Raw genomic sequence first — 15,699 nt, 5'->3', positions numbered from 1 at the left:
TCACAAGCCACTAAAGCAAAATTAATTGAATTATTCAATTCTGTTGTTTACAGTGTAGTCACCAGAACTTTATCCAGTGAACTGGTATAGTTTTCATCATTTGGAGATTTTTCTAAGAAACTTCATATTCTCCAATTGAAAAACAGTAATTGGAGGGTTTGAACAGTTTATACAGCCTAGCAAATGATGAATTTTATAAAAATGAAATATTTAATGTCCTATTAGAAGAAAACTATTAATGCTTGTGATGTGTATTTTGTTTGAATAAAACTTATTTTTTTAAGTAGCGTTTTAATTTTGACCTACAGAAACAGCAATTTCATATGGTACAAGGCAATATAAGGTTTTCTCCATTTACCTGTGACTAGTTAGAGATGAGTACAAGATATTTTAAATATAGTTGTAATATAAATGTCTTTATAGTTTTAGGAAATGAAATGATATAAACTCTAATACTAGGTACTCCTGTGTGTGAAACCTTTACCAGTTGAAGCAGGTAAAAATGCAGTAGTTTGGGCTGACTCTTGACGTTTGGTGTGTTCAGTAGCATACTTGGAGGTCACATGATGCTTACATTGTAGTTTTTGTTAAAGATACATAATTTTCTAAATGTGGAAGGACTTAATTATGTTGTTTTTGAAATCCTGCAGATTTTTGAGATATGATGCACTGTATGCTACATGCCTAGTTCTAGCATCAGATCATGGTTTGTTTTTTATTAATGACTGAATACAGTTAGGTAGATGCTGAGTAGGACCTTCCAGTGTCTTCAGGAGTGAACACTTTACACGGTAGTACTCAAGTTGTGCTCATTGCTAAGACTCATTATGCAGTTTCTAAAGCCCTCTATTGCTTACACGTTTATTAGTAGTTTTGTGAAAATGAAATAAGCTCTCCCAAGTTAGACTAAAAATACTTGATCTATAATGTGATTCTTTTATTTTCCACTTCCAAGTAGTTGTTTTTAAAAACTTACAAACAAGTGAATTTTTATTCTTGTATTTAGGTCTTAAGAGCACCTTACTTAAATACGCATCTGTTAAATTTACAGAAGAAAAACCCGTGGTTGATTTTAACAGTGAATCCTAGGCAAACTACACTCATAGCTGTTGAATGTTTTCATGTATTTGAATTAATTTTCTTACTAGTTCCACATTTGTCTCTCCATAACACTGTCAGAAGTTATCTAGAGGCTTTTTGGTAGGGAAAGTGATGAACTATAAGAATGGCCAGATATTAATTTGCCTAATGTGGTTCAAAGAAGGCTATGATACAAATCAATATGGCTTTCTTAAGACAAGTGATGAGCTGCCCTAAACATTTAAAAAGTACTCAGTGAGGGAAATAAATGCACACAGGTGGCATAATCTTCCAGTAGCATCGCACCTTTTTTGGTGTAATCCTTTTCCATCACTGAAAGGCCTCATCTCACATGCACGCATACACGCAAAGACACACGTACATGCAATTGAGCAGGAAATCTTGGGGTTTCTCCTACATTCTCAAGTTTTGCCAGAGTTCAACCTGGCTATCAGCAGCTGGGCTCTCTCACCAAGGCTAGGTTACTAGAAAGTTTTAAAGTGTCAGTTCCTTTCTCAGAACTTGCTTTGTTCATTTCACTAGAGAATTCCTGATCCACTTGCTTCTAGATGCTACTGGACTCCCTAATGCAGGAACAGCTTAGCTTGCTATAGAAAAATAAATTATTTTTCAGATAGAGTGCTTGGAATTAGATTTGTGATCCATGTTTTCCTTTTGTGTGAAATACTTTAGCATACTGCTATTATGATTCTTGTTATCCAGACTAGAAGATTATGTACATAAAACTGAAGATTTTCTTGTACTAGTGCTTATTCTTCATAGATGAACACAGGATAAAGAAATCCAATTTGTGTGTGTGTGTGTGTGTATGTGTGTGTGTGTGTATGTTTAGACTCCCAACTCTGCCTAGTGGTAGGAAAAAAACGTCAATAATAGGTTACCCTGAAACCTGCTGACTTTAATCATCCAGATAAAATATCAGGAGTTTTCTTCTAATATTCTTTTACATTTGTTTGTCTTGAACAAACTGAGTGCTAGTACTTATTGTCCAACATACTATGGTAATTGTTTGTAATAGTAAAATATATATATAAGCAATGATTTTTAAAGGGAGCTCGAGAGTTTTTGGATTTCTTTTTTGCAGTGTGTAAAGGTTTCATATGCATGAACATTTGTGCTATTTAAGATTTTTTTAATTAAAAAAAAGTTTAATTAAAAGCATCCCGATTCCCAAAGTTCATTTGTAAATAGTGGTTTAGAACTCTGTATAAGATGATTAGATTCTTAGGGATGCTCATAAAGGCTTATTTACACCATCATGTAGTTAACAATATTGTATCATACTGAGTGCTCAGTCCTCTTTAGGGAATCAATCAATGTAGGAAGGAGAAAGAAGCAGAGGTCTTTCCCTTTTTCTGATTTGGTTCAGGAAGGTTGAGTTGTTTGGTGTGTTTCCCAGTTGCCCTCTTCCCATCCTAAACTCTCAAGTGGAATGCTATATAAACCAACTTGCTTTGTGCCTTCCTGGATGCTCTGTACTTCAAAATTTCATATCTTTCCTCTAATCAGAATTCTCATTTCTTTGTTGGCTGTGGTTGGCTAGATTTTGAGGGGACAGTCTTTTGCAGCAAGATTTGAACAAAGATAATGAAGTGGGATTAAATTTCTCTTTTTTTAAAGACTTTATTCAGAATGAATCTTTAATATCTTTGATTTCATACAATATGATCACATTTAGGCACCATGGAAAGCAGTATTTTTATCAAATTGACTGATACGTTCTTGAGAGTACTTCCCAATCTCCTTTAGGTTGTGGAGACTTCTCACAATTCATTTTCCTCTACTTCGGAACTCAGAGATTTTCTTCTCATTTCCAAATTTTAGCAACTTCCCCCTTTTCTCTATTCCATTTATCTGATAAAGCAGCATAGAAGTTATATCTGTAATTTTCCCACTCTTGGTACAGTGATGGGCTTAGAGGCATCCCTGGAGTAAAGGGACTAGGGATGGGATTAGTATCTCCCAAGACAAGGGGTCTAGGGCAAATAAAGGGAAGAAAGTTTTCATTGAAGACTTTTAATGAAACCCAATGGATAAGCTTCGTCTTTGTCATATTTTGTCGAAACACATTACTTGTAATTATATTAAAACTTACTCTAAATACCTGTACTTCTCTTGTTCTGTATGTAGGTGATGTAGATGATGTTGCTTGTTAGTTAAAATATCTTTTACAAAAGAAAGTCCTGCTTCTTATCATGATGTATGTGACTTAAATGACTGTTTCATATTAAAACTATTTCTTCCTTATGTACTGCTTACATATACCTCTTTTTGGGATATTAGTTCAGTACTTTTATACAAATCTGAGTGTGTTCCACATTGGTGACATGTATTTTTGCAGTAAATTTTTGTTTTGTTCTTAGAGCATGTTTAAAGTAACACATGCGCTAGTGCTGTGATCTGTGGCAAAATTACTGTAATTCAAATTGGAAAATAAAATGTTTCCAGACTTTGTCCAACATTTATTCCTATGACAAAGGAAATTACTATGTAATACTAATTATTTCATATGCTGGTATGTTTAAGCTACTCTATGAAGTATGTGAGACATCAATATTTATGGGTTAGTAGATGGCCTGATGTCTTTGAAATGGGAGAGAGGGGTAAAATTTGGTGTTGGCAATTCATAGCACTCATAATACAATAAATACTTCTTAAAAATTTGATCTTCCTCTTACAGTTATAATTTACTAAGGAATTACCTTAATTTGACAGTGCATATTCAATTTTTTTAGCCCATACCATTAAAATTATATATTAGACTTTGAACTTATTCTGATGTCTTCCAACCAAAAAAGATATCATTCACTCCACCGTAACCAAAATAAGTAGTAATGTTAATCTTCATTTATTAATAAACTATTAAAGTACCATAAAACTCCTCTAATTTACTTACAATTTATAACCATTGATACAAAACTTGAATGTTTACTTTGTACTATCTGATGAAAAGATTTGTTAATAAAAGTCATAATCAAGATTTTAAAGAAAAATGTTTAACCTTGGGAAAATTTTAAGCTTTTTAGAGACATTTATTTCAGAATACTAGTTTAAAAGCATTCTTTTGTCATTAAACCTTAAGTACCCAAAAGAATCATAATAGATAATACTTGGAAATTTGTATATTTGAAATTACGTGCTTAACAGAAAAAAAAAAGAATGCTTGTGAGTGCTTAAACTGCATATCTTTTAAAATATTCAAAATTTTAGACTTTTATCAATTTAACCTGAATTAACAAGGTTTTACTATATCAGTGATGTATATTACAAGATTAATGTCTACCAATGTTATTCTAATGATCTCTCTATACAGCATCATTTTTGGCATGGTTGTTGTGGTATATCTTGTACATTTGATTGTTAGCTGTTGATAGAATTGACATAGCAATAAATCTGATTCAGTTCTTAAATTTTAAAAAATGCCAGATACAATACTGTGTCATAATCCCATTATACTTTATTTGAATGCCCAATGTTTTCATGGGTTTCTTTTTTTGTATTAAAAATTTAGTTTTACATGTTAGGGATTTTTTTTCTGGTATTTTCATATACAATCTTTTAGAACTGGGTCTGTTTCTATTTGAATCATAGAAGTTGAAAGAAGTATTCGTATTAAATGATTCATGAATTGCTTTGTGGAAAAATCTGAATAAAATATGAAATGACTAGGTTACCCCCAAATTGTTTATTTTCTTTATGTGGTAAATGTACAGGTTACAGTTTTCAGGGAAATAAAATTGGCTTGGTAACTGATTGGATATAGTAGATAATGGATAGTTTAACTGTCTAAGGGCTTCCAACTATTAAACCAAATAATTCTCAATTCTGAATACTTTTTAATAATTACTATAAATAATGGTAAGCCAATTCTCATTTTTCTTTTTAAGATATTTAACTCTTATAATTTCTTCCTTCTTATCCTTTTTCTTTCTTCCTTAAACACCGTGCTAGAATTTAAAATTGGATGAGTTTAACTTATCTCCACATTTTAGTTTTTTATTCTGTAGGTAAATAGTAAGACGGGTAGAGGTTCTATCAAACAGTCCATGTTATTGTTGGCCATTCTTTTCAGGGATCATGCTAAATGTCATTTGTGCATTGTATAAAGAATGTTATCAGTATATAGACCTACTATTAGTAGAAATTATGTATGGCAGGCTTTCTTGAATAATATGTATTGTAAGTTTGTTTCCTATTAGTGTTATGCTTCAGATTCTTTTAAATAAAGCTAGTTTTTAAAGAGAAAAATAACTGTTTTTTAAATGCTTGACTTTTATCAAGACAAGTAGGGGTTGAACAGTCTTGGCTTTGGGTAGGAGATGTCCTAGGAAACATTAAGCAGGGCAGTAGCGTACAATTTACCAGGAATTTACTTTTGTTGTTGTTTATTTATTTATTTTTGGCTGTGTTGGGTCTTCATTTCTGTGCGAGGGCTTTCTCTAGTTGTGGCAAGCGGGGGCCACTCTTCATCGCGGTGCGCGGGCCTCTCACTGTCGCGGCCTCTCTTGCTGCGGAGCACAGGCTCCAGACGCGCAGGCTCAGTAGTTGTGGCTCACGGGCGCAGCCGCTCCGCGGCATGTGGGATCTTCCCAGAGCAGGGCTCGAACCCGTGTCCCCTGCATCGGCAGGCGGACCCTCAACCACTGCGCCACCACGGAAGCCCAAACCAATATTTTTGGACAGACTTTGCTATATACAACTTGTTTTTCCTGTGAAGTTTATACATAACACTGAGTCCTGAGTTTTCTTAAGAAAATGTGAGCATATCTCTATTTTGATTTTTACAAATTAGGACTCAGTTTTGTTAATAGAAAATTAATTGGAGAGGAGTGCTACAATCTCAGCAGCTTAGTGATCCCTGAAGTAGAGACACCGCTGTAGCAATATTAAGAACAAACTTGCCTGAATGATAAAATTAGTTTTACAAAAGACATCCAAAGTTTGCTTGAAGCAACCATCAGGTGCCTTGAGTAAAAAGAGAATGCATAAAATGTGAATGTATCAGTTGATGCAAATTGGTATTAGAGGTAATAAAAGTGACAAAAATACAAGATAAAATTTGAATGAACAAAAGATTTATTTAAATGTGTGGAAGGAAAAAAAAAACAGGAAAAATGTATCTTACCTGTTGTAGGAAAGAGAAAAGTTGTACAGAGACTTCTGATCAAATAACATGAATTGATGCTCTAAGGTATCCCTTTGTTTCAAACATATAGCAATAATAAATATAAAAAGATACAATTGGGTTCAAAACCAACATAAATACATCCCAGGACAAGAAATAAAGAAAAAAGCATAAATGATGCTGAAGCAGCATCCTGCCTGACTCTGAGTCCAAAGCAGAAATTTGCAGTCAAAAATTCTAACCTGGCAGGGTAATGAGGTCTAAAGTGCTACTACATTTCAAAACTTAAGAGATGCAATAACACAATACTTAATGGGAAATGTATAGCTTTAGATAATTTTTAAGCCCAAAATATAATGCTAAGTGTTGATCTCAAGAGGATAAGAGAAGAATAAAAAATCCTAAGGAAAGTAGAAGGAAGGAAACAATAAAGAAAATAATAGGAAATAAAATAGAAAACAAACACTAGAGAGAAATAATAGGGCCACAAATAGGCGATTTTTATCTTTAAAAGATAAAAGATTTTATTTTATTGGGTTAGCCAAAAAGTTCATTCAGGTTTTACCATAAGATGTTATGGAAAAACCCAAATGAACTTTTTAGCCAACCCATATTTTAAAAGATTAATAATATTGATGAGCCTCTGGTGAAACTGATTTAAAAAGAAATGGCCGACAGAAATAACAGGAATGTAAAAATGGCAAAAAACATAGCACTGCTTTAAGCCTGGAGCGAGCTGGGATTCCTCTGCACTGCTGCCCCACATGTGAAAAAGGTTAAAAAGCAAACCTAGCTCCAACTGATACCTGGGACTCCAGCTTATAGGCCTAACATGGCAGAAGTGCACAGTTTTGTAATTTGCTCAGTTGATAACTGGTGTACAGTATCACCAAAGAATTCGAAACTAAATTAGCATGTAACACTTGGCTGAATTGGAGTCCCTAGGACACAAATTAGAGGCAACTTAAAACTGCTAGAAAGGAAAGGATGAACCTAGAGGAAAGAAACAAAAATAAAGAAAAAAAAACCCACTCTAAATCAAAATTTCAAAACATAAGAAGAAAACTAATGATAAAAACAGCCAACCAACATCTTTTAAAATTTTGATCCACTCAAGATGAAAATGACAGCATAGCCTGAAAAAGGCTTTAAAGAGAAGTACCATTCAGGATCCTGAAAGGTAAACTAAAGAATTAAAATTACAAAAGCCAGTATGTAGATATTCATTCATTCAACATTTACTGAGTGTTATTTATATGTCAGGCACTGTTGTAAATGCTAAGAATATAGTGGTAAATCAAACAGACAAAAATCACTACACTCATGAAGTTTCTATTCTGTAGAGACAGAAAATAAGTAAACTAAAAGTGTATTAGAGAATAAGTGCTAAGAAGAATAAAAAAGGGAATGGGATAGGAAATGCTGAGCCTGGTAGGGTGAGAGGTGCTAGATCAAATAGTAAGAGTATGTTTCATTTCGTAAGAAGCTGCCAAAGTGTCCTTCAAGTGGCCGTACCATTTTGCATTCCCACCAGCAATGAATGAGTTCCTCCACATCCTCACCAGCATTTGGCGTTGTCACTGTTCTGGATTTTGGCCATTCTAATATGTGTGTAGTAGTGGTATCTCATTGTTTTAGTTTGTATTTCCCTGATGACATATGATGTGGAGCATCTTTTCATATGCTTATTTATCAACTGTGTATCTTCTTTGGTGAGCTGTCTGTCAAGGTTTGGCTCATTTTTTAATCAGGTTGTTTGTTTTCTAATTGTTTCCATTTTAAGAGTTTATGTATTTTGGATAACAGTCCTTTATCATATGTATCTTTTGCAAACATTTTCTCCCATTCTGTGTCTTGTCTTTTCATTCTCTTGATAGTAGTGTCACCCACAGAGCAGAAAAATTTTATTTTAATCAAGTCCAACTTATCAAGTATTTCTTTCATGAATCATGCCTTTGGTGTTGTACCTAAAAATTTATCACCAAATTCAAGGTCATCTAGATTTATGTTATCTTCTAGGAGTTTTATAATTTTGCTTTTTACATTTAGGTCTGTGATCCATTTTGAAATCACTTTGTGAAGGTTATAACCGCTATGCCTAGATTCACTTTTTTGTATGCGGATGTCCAGTTGTTCCATTTGTTGAAAAGACTGTCCTTTCTCCAACACATTGCTTTTGCTTCTTTGTCAAAGATCAGTTGACTGTATTCCTGTGGGTATATTTCTGGGTTTTCTATTCTGTTCCACTGATGTATTTGTCTATCCTTTCACCAATACCACACTGCCTTGATTATTGTTCTTCAAACTTGATCTATAAATTTAATGCAATCGCAATCAAAATCCTAGCAAGTTATTTTGTGGATATTGACAAATTGATTTTACAGTTTATATGGAGAGGCAAAATACCCAGAATAGTCAACACATTACTGAAGGAGAACAAAGTTAGAGGACTGACACTACCCAACCTCAAGACTTGGCACAAGGTTGGCTAAGTCTTCTTGGAGATTTCTAGGGTGGTAGTATGTCTGGCTTTATAGAATGAGTTAGGAAATATAGTCTCTGTCTCTATCTTCTGAAAGAACTGTAGAGATTGGTATAATTTCTTCCTTAATGTTTGGTAGAATTCACTAGCGACCCCCATCTGGGCCTGGAGCGATCTCTTCTGGAAAGTTATGGATTATTGACTCAATTTCTTTAATAGATATAGGCCTATTCAGATTGTCTATTTCTTCTTGTGTGAGTTTTGGCAGATCATGTCCTTCAGGGAATTGGCCCATTTCTTGTAGATCATCAAATTTTGTAGGCATAGAGTTGTTCATAGTATTCCTTTGTTATCCTTTCTATATCCATGTTGTCTGCAGTGATATCCCCTCTTTCATTTCTCATATTACTTATCTGTGTCCTCTCCCTTTTCTTCCTTAGGTAACCTGGCTAAGGGCTTGTTGATTTTATTTTCAAAGATTTTATTTTCAAAGGTTTGTTTTATTGATTTTTTTAAAATTTCATTGATTTATGCTCTAATTTTTAATTATATCATTTTTTAATGCTACTTTGGATTTAATTTGCTTTTCTTTTTCTAGCTGCCTAAGGTAGAAGCTTAGTTGATTGATTTTTAAATCTTTCTCTAATATATGCATTTAATGCTGTAAATTTCTCTCTACTCCGTTAAACTCTGATAAAACCCTAGCAGGTTAGGCTCTGGTTAAATAGTTTCTCCCGGGGTCAGATCTTGCTGAGAACAAATGCTTTGGCATATTTCAAAATGGTTCCTTTTCCCTTCCCCCTGCTGGGAGCATGAGAATATTTTTGTGCAGTATTCACTGTGAGAACCTGGTAGAACTTCAGGAAGTAAAACTCACAAAAGGGTTGGGGGCTCCCTGATGACTGGGGTCCCTCTGGAGTTTTTATCTCTCAGACTTGCCCACAGTGGGCCTGCAGCAATTTGTCAACTACATTCAGGTTTTCCTACCTCGGCACTAGTTCCCACGGAGGTTTCTGCTCTGATTGGTTGTGAATCTCTATAGATACAATCTTTCCCATCAGGGGCGCAGGGGTTTGCCCTGTGACCTCACTTTTCTTGTGGAGCTAAGAAGAGTTGTTGATTTTTCATTTTGTTCAGCTTTTTACTTGTTGGGATGGAGTGGTGACTTCCAAGCTCTGTACATGCCAGATCAGAAACTAGAAGCACTTAAAATTTTTTTTAAAAACTGATACGCTAAAACAAGTCTAATAGGAAAAATCATTGAGATCTATACTTTGTAAATGTCAATCTAAGATATTTGGGCCAACATAAAAGGAAAAGTATAAATGGATAGTTCACACTGTCCACATGAGCTCTACCTATATATTCTTGTCTAGCTGTAAATCACATTGTGTTTTTCTAAAGAGCAAATTTAAAATAGTAAAATAGCGAATGCATTTAAAACCTAGTACCTAGATTTTGCTCTTGAAAGCTATCCCCCGTTAAAAAGAACTAATGGTTCTTGGAGAATGACTGATTCCGTTTCCCAGAGGAGAAAAAAAAAAGGAAAAAAATTCAAACTGGGTCTAAATCATTTTTGTTCCAAGAATAAAGGATTTTGAAAAGGCTGGGGTGGTGTTAAAAAAGTCATAAATCAGCCTTTCCCAATGGCCAAATTTGACAGTTTGACCATCAAAAAATAAACAAATTTTAGTTAATTCATTTTAGGTGAAGAATAATAAATCAGATTTAATTTTTGCTTCATAATGTACATTTTCACTCCCTAAGAGCCTCACAATACATAAGGAGAAAATAAGGACCCTTCTCTATTATAGAGCTTGTTTTTAAAAATTTTACTTTAATTTTGTAATATTTGTTACATAAAAAATGATACAGATATTTGTATATGTACGTTATGAATCAAAAGATGAATAAGGCAAATCCATCACCAAAATTAGAGAGAGAAAAAAATTGGCAATTTCTTTGATGGTCTCTGATGGCATGCTTTGTTGTAATGAACAAAATCAAACAAAAAATAATTTGGGGTGTTCTCTCGATTTTCCTAGGGAACCAGCCAATAGGACCTGGACCTCCTGTCTTCCGGTGGGAGGGGCTGCATCTGACGCAGCTTGCCAGGGTACTAGTAATATTTTTCTTCCAACTAAATCTTTCCATGTGAATCAAGGTCTCCAGATATTGGGTAGCTGGCTTTCACAGATAAGTCTTGTAGTTTGCACCTAAACCAAGATTGCCTGGGTCCCAATAACTTCCCTCCCAAAAAGGTTCCTTTCATGTTTGCCCTATAAGAAGGGAGAACAGCAAGGGGATGGAATTCCTCTCCTGTAATGCAGAGCTACACTGCAGATGGAGCATAGTGCTCTGGCCCCAGTGTGTTTCTCCTTGGGATGATGGGAGAATGGGGAAACCTGTGGTTTTTCTTGGCTTTGTTTCTCCTTTCCTCCATTAAAACCTATCTCTTAACCTAGTGGGTCACAGACTTTGGTATGTATCAGCATTACCTGGTGGGCTTGTTAAAACACAGATTGCTGGGCCACAGTTCCAGATTATCTGGTCCAGCAGGTCTGGAGTGGGGTCTGGGAATTTGCATTTCTAGCAAGTCCCCAGATGATGCTGATATTGTTGTCAGGGGACCACACTTTGAGAAACTTTGTCTAAATTCATGCAGTGTGTCTATGTAGAAATCAGCTTTTCTGGCTACCACAAAGGGTGTCATTTGCAAGACTTTCACCTAGGAGTTAACCATTATCCTTTCTTACACCTTAACTTGTACCACATATGTATAGATAGGAATCCTTAACCAACAGATTTGGTTTTCATTATTTTCAAGTTTTATATAAATGGCATTGTTCCTTAAGGGTCTTATAAGACTTGCTTTTTTCCACTCATCCATCCAGTGTAAAGTAAAATTAATTCATTTTTACTGTTGTATGATATTCTTTTGTATGAATATACCTATTGATAGATATTTGGCTTGTTTTTAGGTTTTTGCTAGAAGCTGCTATGAACAGTTACTTCTTTACCCAATCATAGAGTTACACTCTCTTTAAGAAAGGACCCAATCTAGAGGAAACCCTCCGTCCCTTAGATCTTCCCTCCAGTTCTGACACCCCCTTACTGAGAATCAATGTGGTGTGTGCTCAATGACTAAATAAACTCAACTTGTTCAACTACAGGTGCCCCTGTGGTCTTTGACTGAAGGGCATTGAAAAAATATATATCTTGCCATTCTTTATTGTGCCTTTTGGTGAGCACCAGTTCTTAATTTTAGTTCGTTTTCAATCTTTTTCCTTTAGGGTAAGTGCTTTTTTTTTTTTTTTTTTTTTTTAAATAGTTTTGGGGGGTATACTTTATTTAATTTATTTATTTATTTATTTGCGGTACGCGGGCCTCTCACTGTTGTGGCCTCTCCCGTTGCGGAGCGCAGGCTCCAGACGCGCAGGCTCAGCGGCCATGGCTCACAGGCCCAGCCGCGCCGCGGCATGTGGGATCCTCCCGGACCGGGGCACGAAGCCGTGTCCCCTGCATCGGCAGGCGGACTCTCAACCACTGCGCCACCAGGAAAGCCCCTAGGGTAAGTGCTTTTGATGTCATACTTAAGAAATGCTTTCTTACTCCAAGATCATACAAACACACACATGTATTTGTGTATGTGTATATATAGAGTATATATATGTTTTAAGCTTGTATGTCTTTAGTTCATCTGAAATTCATTTTTGTGTGTGACACCATATGCATGTAGAGAGCCAATCCCATTTTTTCCCATATGGTGACGATTTCTCCTAGCACCCAATGTATTCAATAGTCATTCCTTTCTTTGCTTTTCCCCACTTATGTGCACAGTCACTTTTGCCATAAATCAAATTTCCATCTGCACTCGAGTTAGATTAAGATTTTTTGTTTTTTAAATCTAATAGGAAACACAGATTAAGACTTTTAAGACTGAATTAGTTTCAAGGCTTGTTAAACACTTTTTAGATAAGTACCTGTCTTGAAACAATGTATAAAGATTAATGGTGTTTTAAATTGGTATCAGCTGATGTAATGATTCAGCAATAAAACTGATCAAGTTTTTTTTAAAAAAAGACATAACTCACTCAGAGTGTAAAAAGTTTCATAAGACTGGTAGTCAGGGGAACAATGTCACTACAGAGGTTTGTATGTGCTTAACAAAGTGATTGCTAACGAATTTTCCTGAAACTCCGAAACAGAACAAAGTATCCTTTTTATTTTCTATACATATATTATATCACTTGTGTTTTTATATAGTGGCAGAATCTACACTTTAACATTTTATATAATAGGAATGCATAAACTCTGTCTTTTGAAGACACAGGAGAGTTTGAAACAAAATGGTAAAAGTAGGAATTGAACACAAGGGGGAAAAATTGCCAAAAGCAACATAAAAAAGAATCTATAGGATTGATTGTTAGGTTTCTCCGATTAGGAGGACAAGCGAAAAGAAGTCTAACATGGCCCCAGTATTCAAAGTTACAGATCCTTGAGATGATGAACAGCTGACAAAATTAGGTAAGGTAGTGAGGGGTGCTCTGTTTGGGGGGTAAAAGATGATTTTTTTTTCCTCCCAAGTCTGCTGCTCCTTAGCTTTCCTCAAGGACTTTTTCAGGAGCTTTTAAATTTGTATTAATGACTTCCGAAAGTAAAATGTTAAAAATCCCCATTCCTAGATGGCAAATAGTTTGTAGATGCTTAATTTTCATGTCCTTTTTTTTTTTAACATCAAATTCCAGTAATTTATAAACTGTGTCTCCAGAAAGCATCCCAAGGAAAGAACATTGGAATAGGAGTTAGGGGGTCAGGATCTTAATCACAGTTCAGCCGCTAATCCATGTGGCAATGGGGTTGGGTATATGGATCTCAGATTCCTTAAATACTGCATGTGGGAATACTACATGATCTTTAAGTTTCCTCTCAGCGCTAAAATTACAAATCTCCTTAAACAACTGTAAAACATATCCGTGTCAATTCAACTTATCCTACAGTTGAGTTGCAGCCAAGCATTCGCCAGGTGAGTCATATGGTCGTTTCTCGCCAGTTCTCAAACCAAGGAAAGAACCCTACCTACATGCTTGTGACGGGCTTTAGGTTGATAGGATTTTAAGGACTACAATAATACAGGCAAGCTCCTAGGCCAGAAGGTCAGTATGAGCTGGAAACTTCCAAAACAGGAACACCAAATGGTGCTAACTTCTACAGCCCCCGTCAGAACAAACAAAAGGCCAGGGCTGCAATGGCGCGTGAACGTCGCACCTGCTTCTCGCGGGTTACGCTTTCCCACATCCTTTTTTGCATTTTCAAGCGTGAAGCTCTTTTTTTGCTTAAGCGGAAGTGGGTCTGCTACTTCGCAGATTCGCTTGGACTGCGGGTGAGAGATAAGACCTCAGGTAACGGTAACACTCCCGCCAGGGGCGCCCAAGCAGTGGCGACCGGAGTCCGCAGGTCGACCGCAGTGGCGCGCCCGGGGCACGCTGGGAACGGGAGAGGGTGGTGCCGCGGCCCGGCCTGACCCGGAAGGGTTGGCCTGTGGTAACCCCGGCTTCCCTAGCAACCGAGCGGGCGCGCGTCCTCCCCAGCCTCTCCGGACGCCTCCCGGGATGCCTCTGCAGGTTAGCGACTACAGCTGGCAGCAGACGAGGACTGCGGTCTTCATCTCTGTGCCCCTCAGAGGCGTCAGCGTCAGGGACGCGGACGTGTTCTGCACGGAAAACTATCTGAAGGTAGGAAAGCGAGTCGTGCCAGCCGGCAGGGTGGGGGAGCCGGGGGTGTGGTCCGAAGCGGCTGCAAGGGCGCGGCTATGGACCTGCAACAGGCGCGTCCTTGCAGATAAGCATCCTAAAATTTTAGTCCTATTAAAAATAAAACAAAGCAAAACAAACAAAACAAAATACGAATCCCATACAGGTGACACCTCGTCTGTAGACAGATGTCACCAGGTCAGAGATTATTTTATCCAGGATTTCCTCATATGCCGTGCTTTTATCGTGACCTGGAATATATTTATAGAAGGAATTTAAGAAAATGATTTAGGCTTATTTCTTATCACTTATTTCTTAACGGGAGTGTCTTTCATTTGTGTAACTAAATGGACTTCCGTTTTCCCCCTTCTGAATAGGTGAACTGTCCTCCATTTTTATTTGAGGTGTTTCTCTATGCTCCCATAGACGATGAGAGCAGCAAAGCCAAGATTGGAAATGACACTATTGTTTTCACTTTACACAAAAAAGAAGCGGCCATGTGGGAGACCCTTTCTCTGTCAGGTGGTAAGTTCTTTACTAAAAGACGTTCAGCTGGTTGTGCTTTTATACTTTATACCATTTAAAATTTTCTCTTTCGAAATTTATGTTGCTATTCTAGGAAAACGAAACAGACACATAGCATGATTTAAAAGAGTTAGTGCTTCAGCTGCCTCTTAAAATAAATCACCTAATTCCTGAGTAATCGAATTACTCAAAAATTAGAGTCCGTTAATACTAGCTTTTAAAGGATGTGGGCTCCTATCTTCAGGGGATAAGGCCTCCCAGTATGGCCTTTATTTAGCACTCATTTTGTATTAGGCATTAGTTCATCTGTTAATCCTCACAACAATCTATCACTTAGGTACCCCCCCCCCTTTTTTTTTTTTAAGGTGAGGCTACTGAGACACAGAAGGGTTGAGTAATTGCCAAAGGTCACACAACTAGTAAGTGGCAGACAAGAAGTGGAGTCTTAGGGCTTCTTTGGTGGTGCAGTGGGCGAGAGTCCGCCTGCTGATGCAGGGGACACGAGTTCGTGCCCCGGTCCGGGAAAATTGCGAGGCCCGCGTACCGCCAAAAAAAAAAAAAAAAAAAAAAAAAAAGTGGAGTCTTAGCAGTTTGACTCTAGAGCAGTGTTTCACCTACGGAACTTTTACAGAATACAGATGTCTGAATCTCACCCTAGACCAATCAAATCAGTTTCTGGGAGTGAGACTGAGACCTAGGTACTGGTAGTTTTA

General features: G+C 36.6%; 1 protein-coding gene across 2 annotated transcripts in view; it reads left to right on the top strand.

Moving 5' to 3' along the window:
- The first annotated feature begins 14,193 nt into the window (after positions 1 to 14,193).
- Positions 14,194 to 15,699, top strand: part of DNAAF4 (dynein axonemal assembly factor 4) — a 64,025-nt gene continuing 62,519 nt past the window's right edge. For both annotated transcript variants that reach the window (XM_024767793.1, XM_024767794.1), the window contains exons 1-2: positions 14,194 to 14,443; positions 14,839 to 14,986. In XM_024767793.1, coding sequence (XP_024623561.1) covers positions 14,321 to 14,443; positions 14,839 to 14,986 — 271 coding nt within the window. In that variant the 5' untranslated portion in view covers positions 14,194 to 14,320. The remainder of the gene's footprint in view (positions 14,444 to 14,838; positions 14,987 to 15,699) is intronic.

The sequence above is a fragment of the Neophocaena asiaeorientalis genome, unplaced genomic scaffold, assembly GCF_003031525.2.
Source record: "Neophocaena asiaeorientalis asiaeorientalis breed wild unplaced genomic scaffold, Neophocaena_asiaeorientalis_V1.1 scaffold71, whole genome shotgun sequence".
Taxonomy (NCBI): Eukaryota; Metazoa; Chordata; class Mammalia; order Artiodactyla; family Phocoenidae; genus Neophocaena; species Neophocaena asiaeorientalis.
Note: the sequence above shows the minus strand (reverse complement) of the source record. Positions and strands in the feature narration are given on the sequence as shown.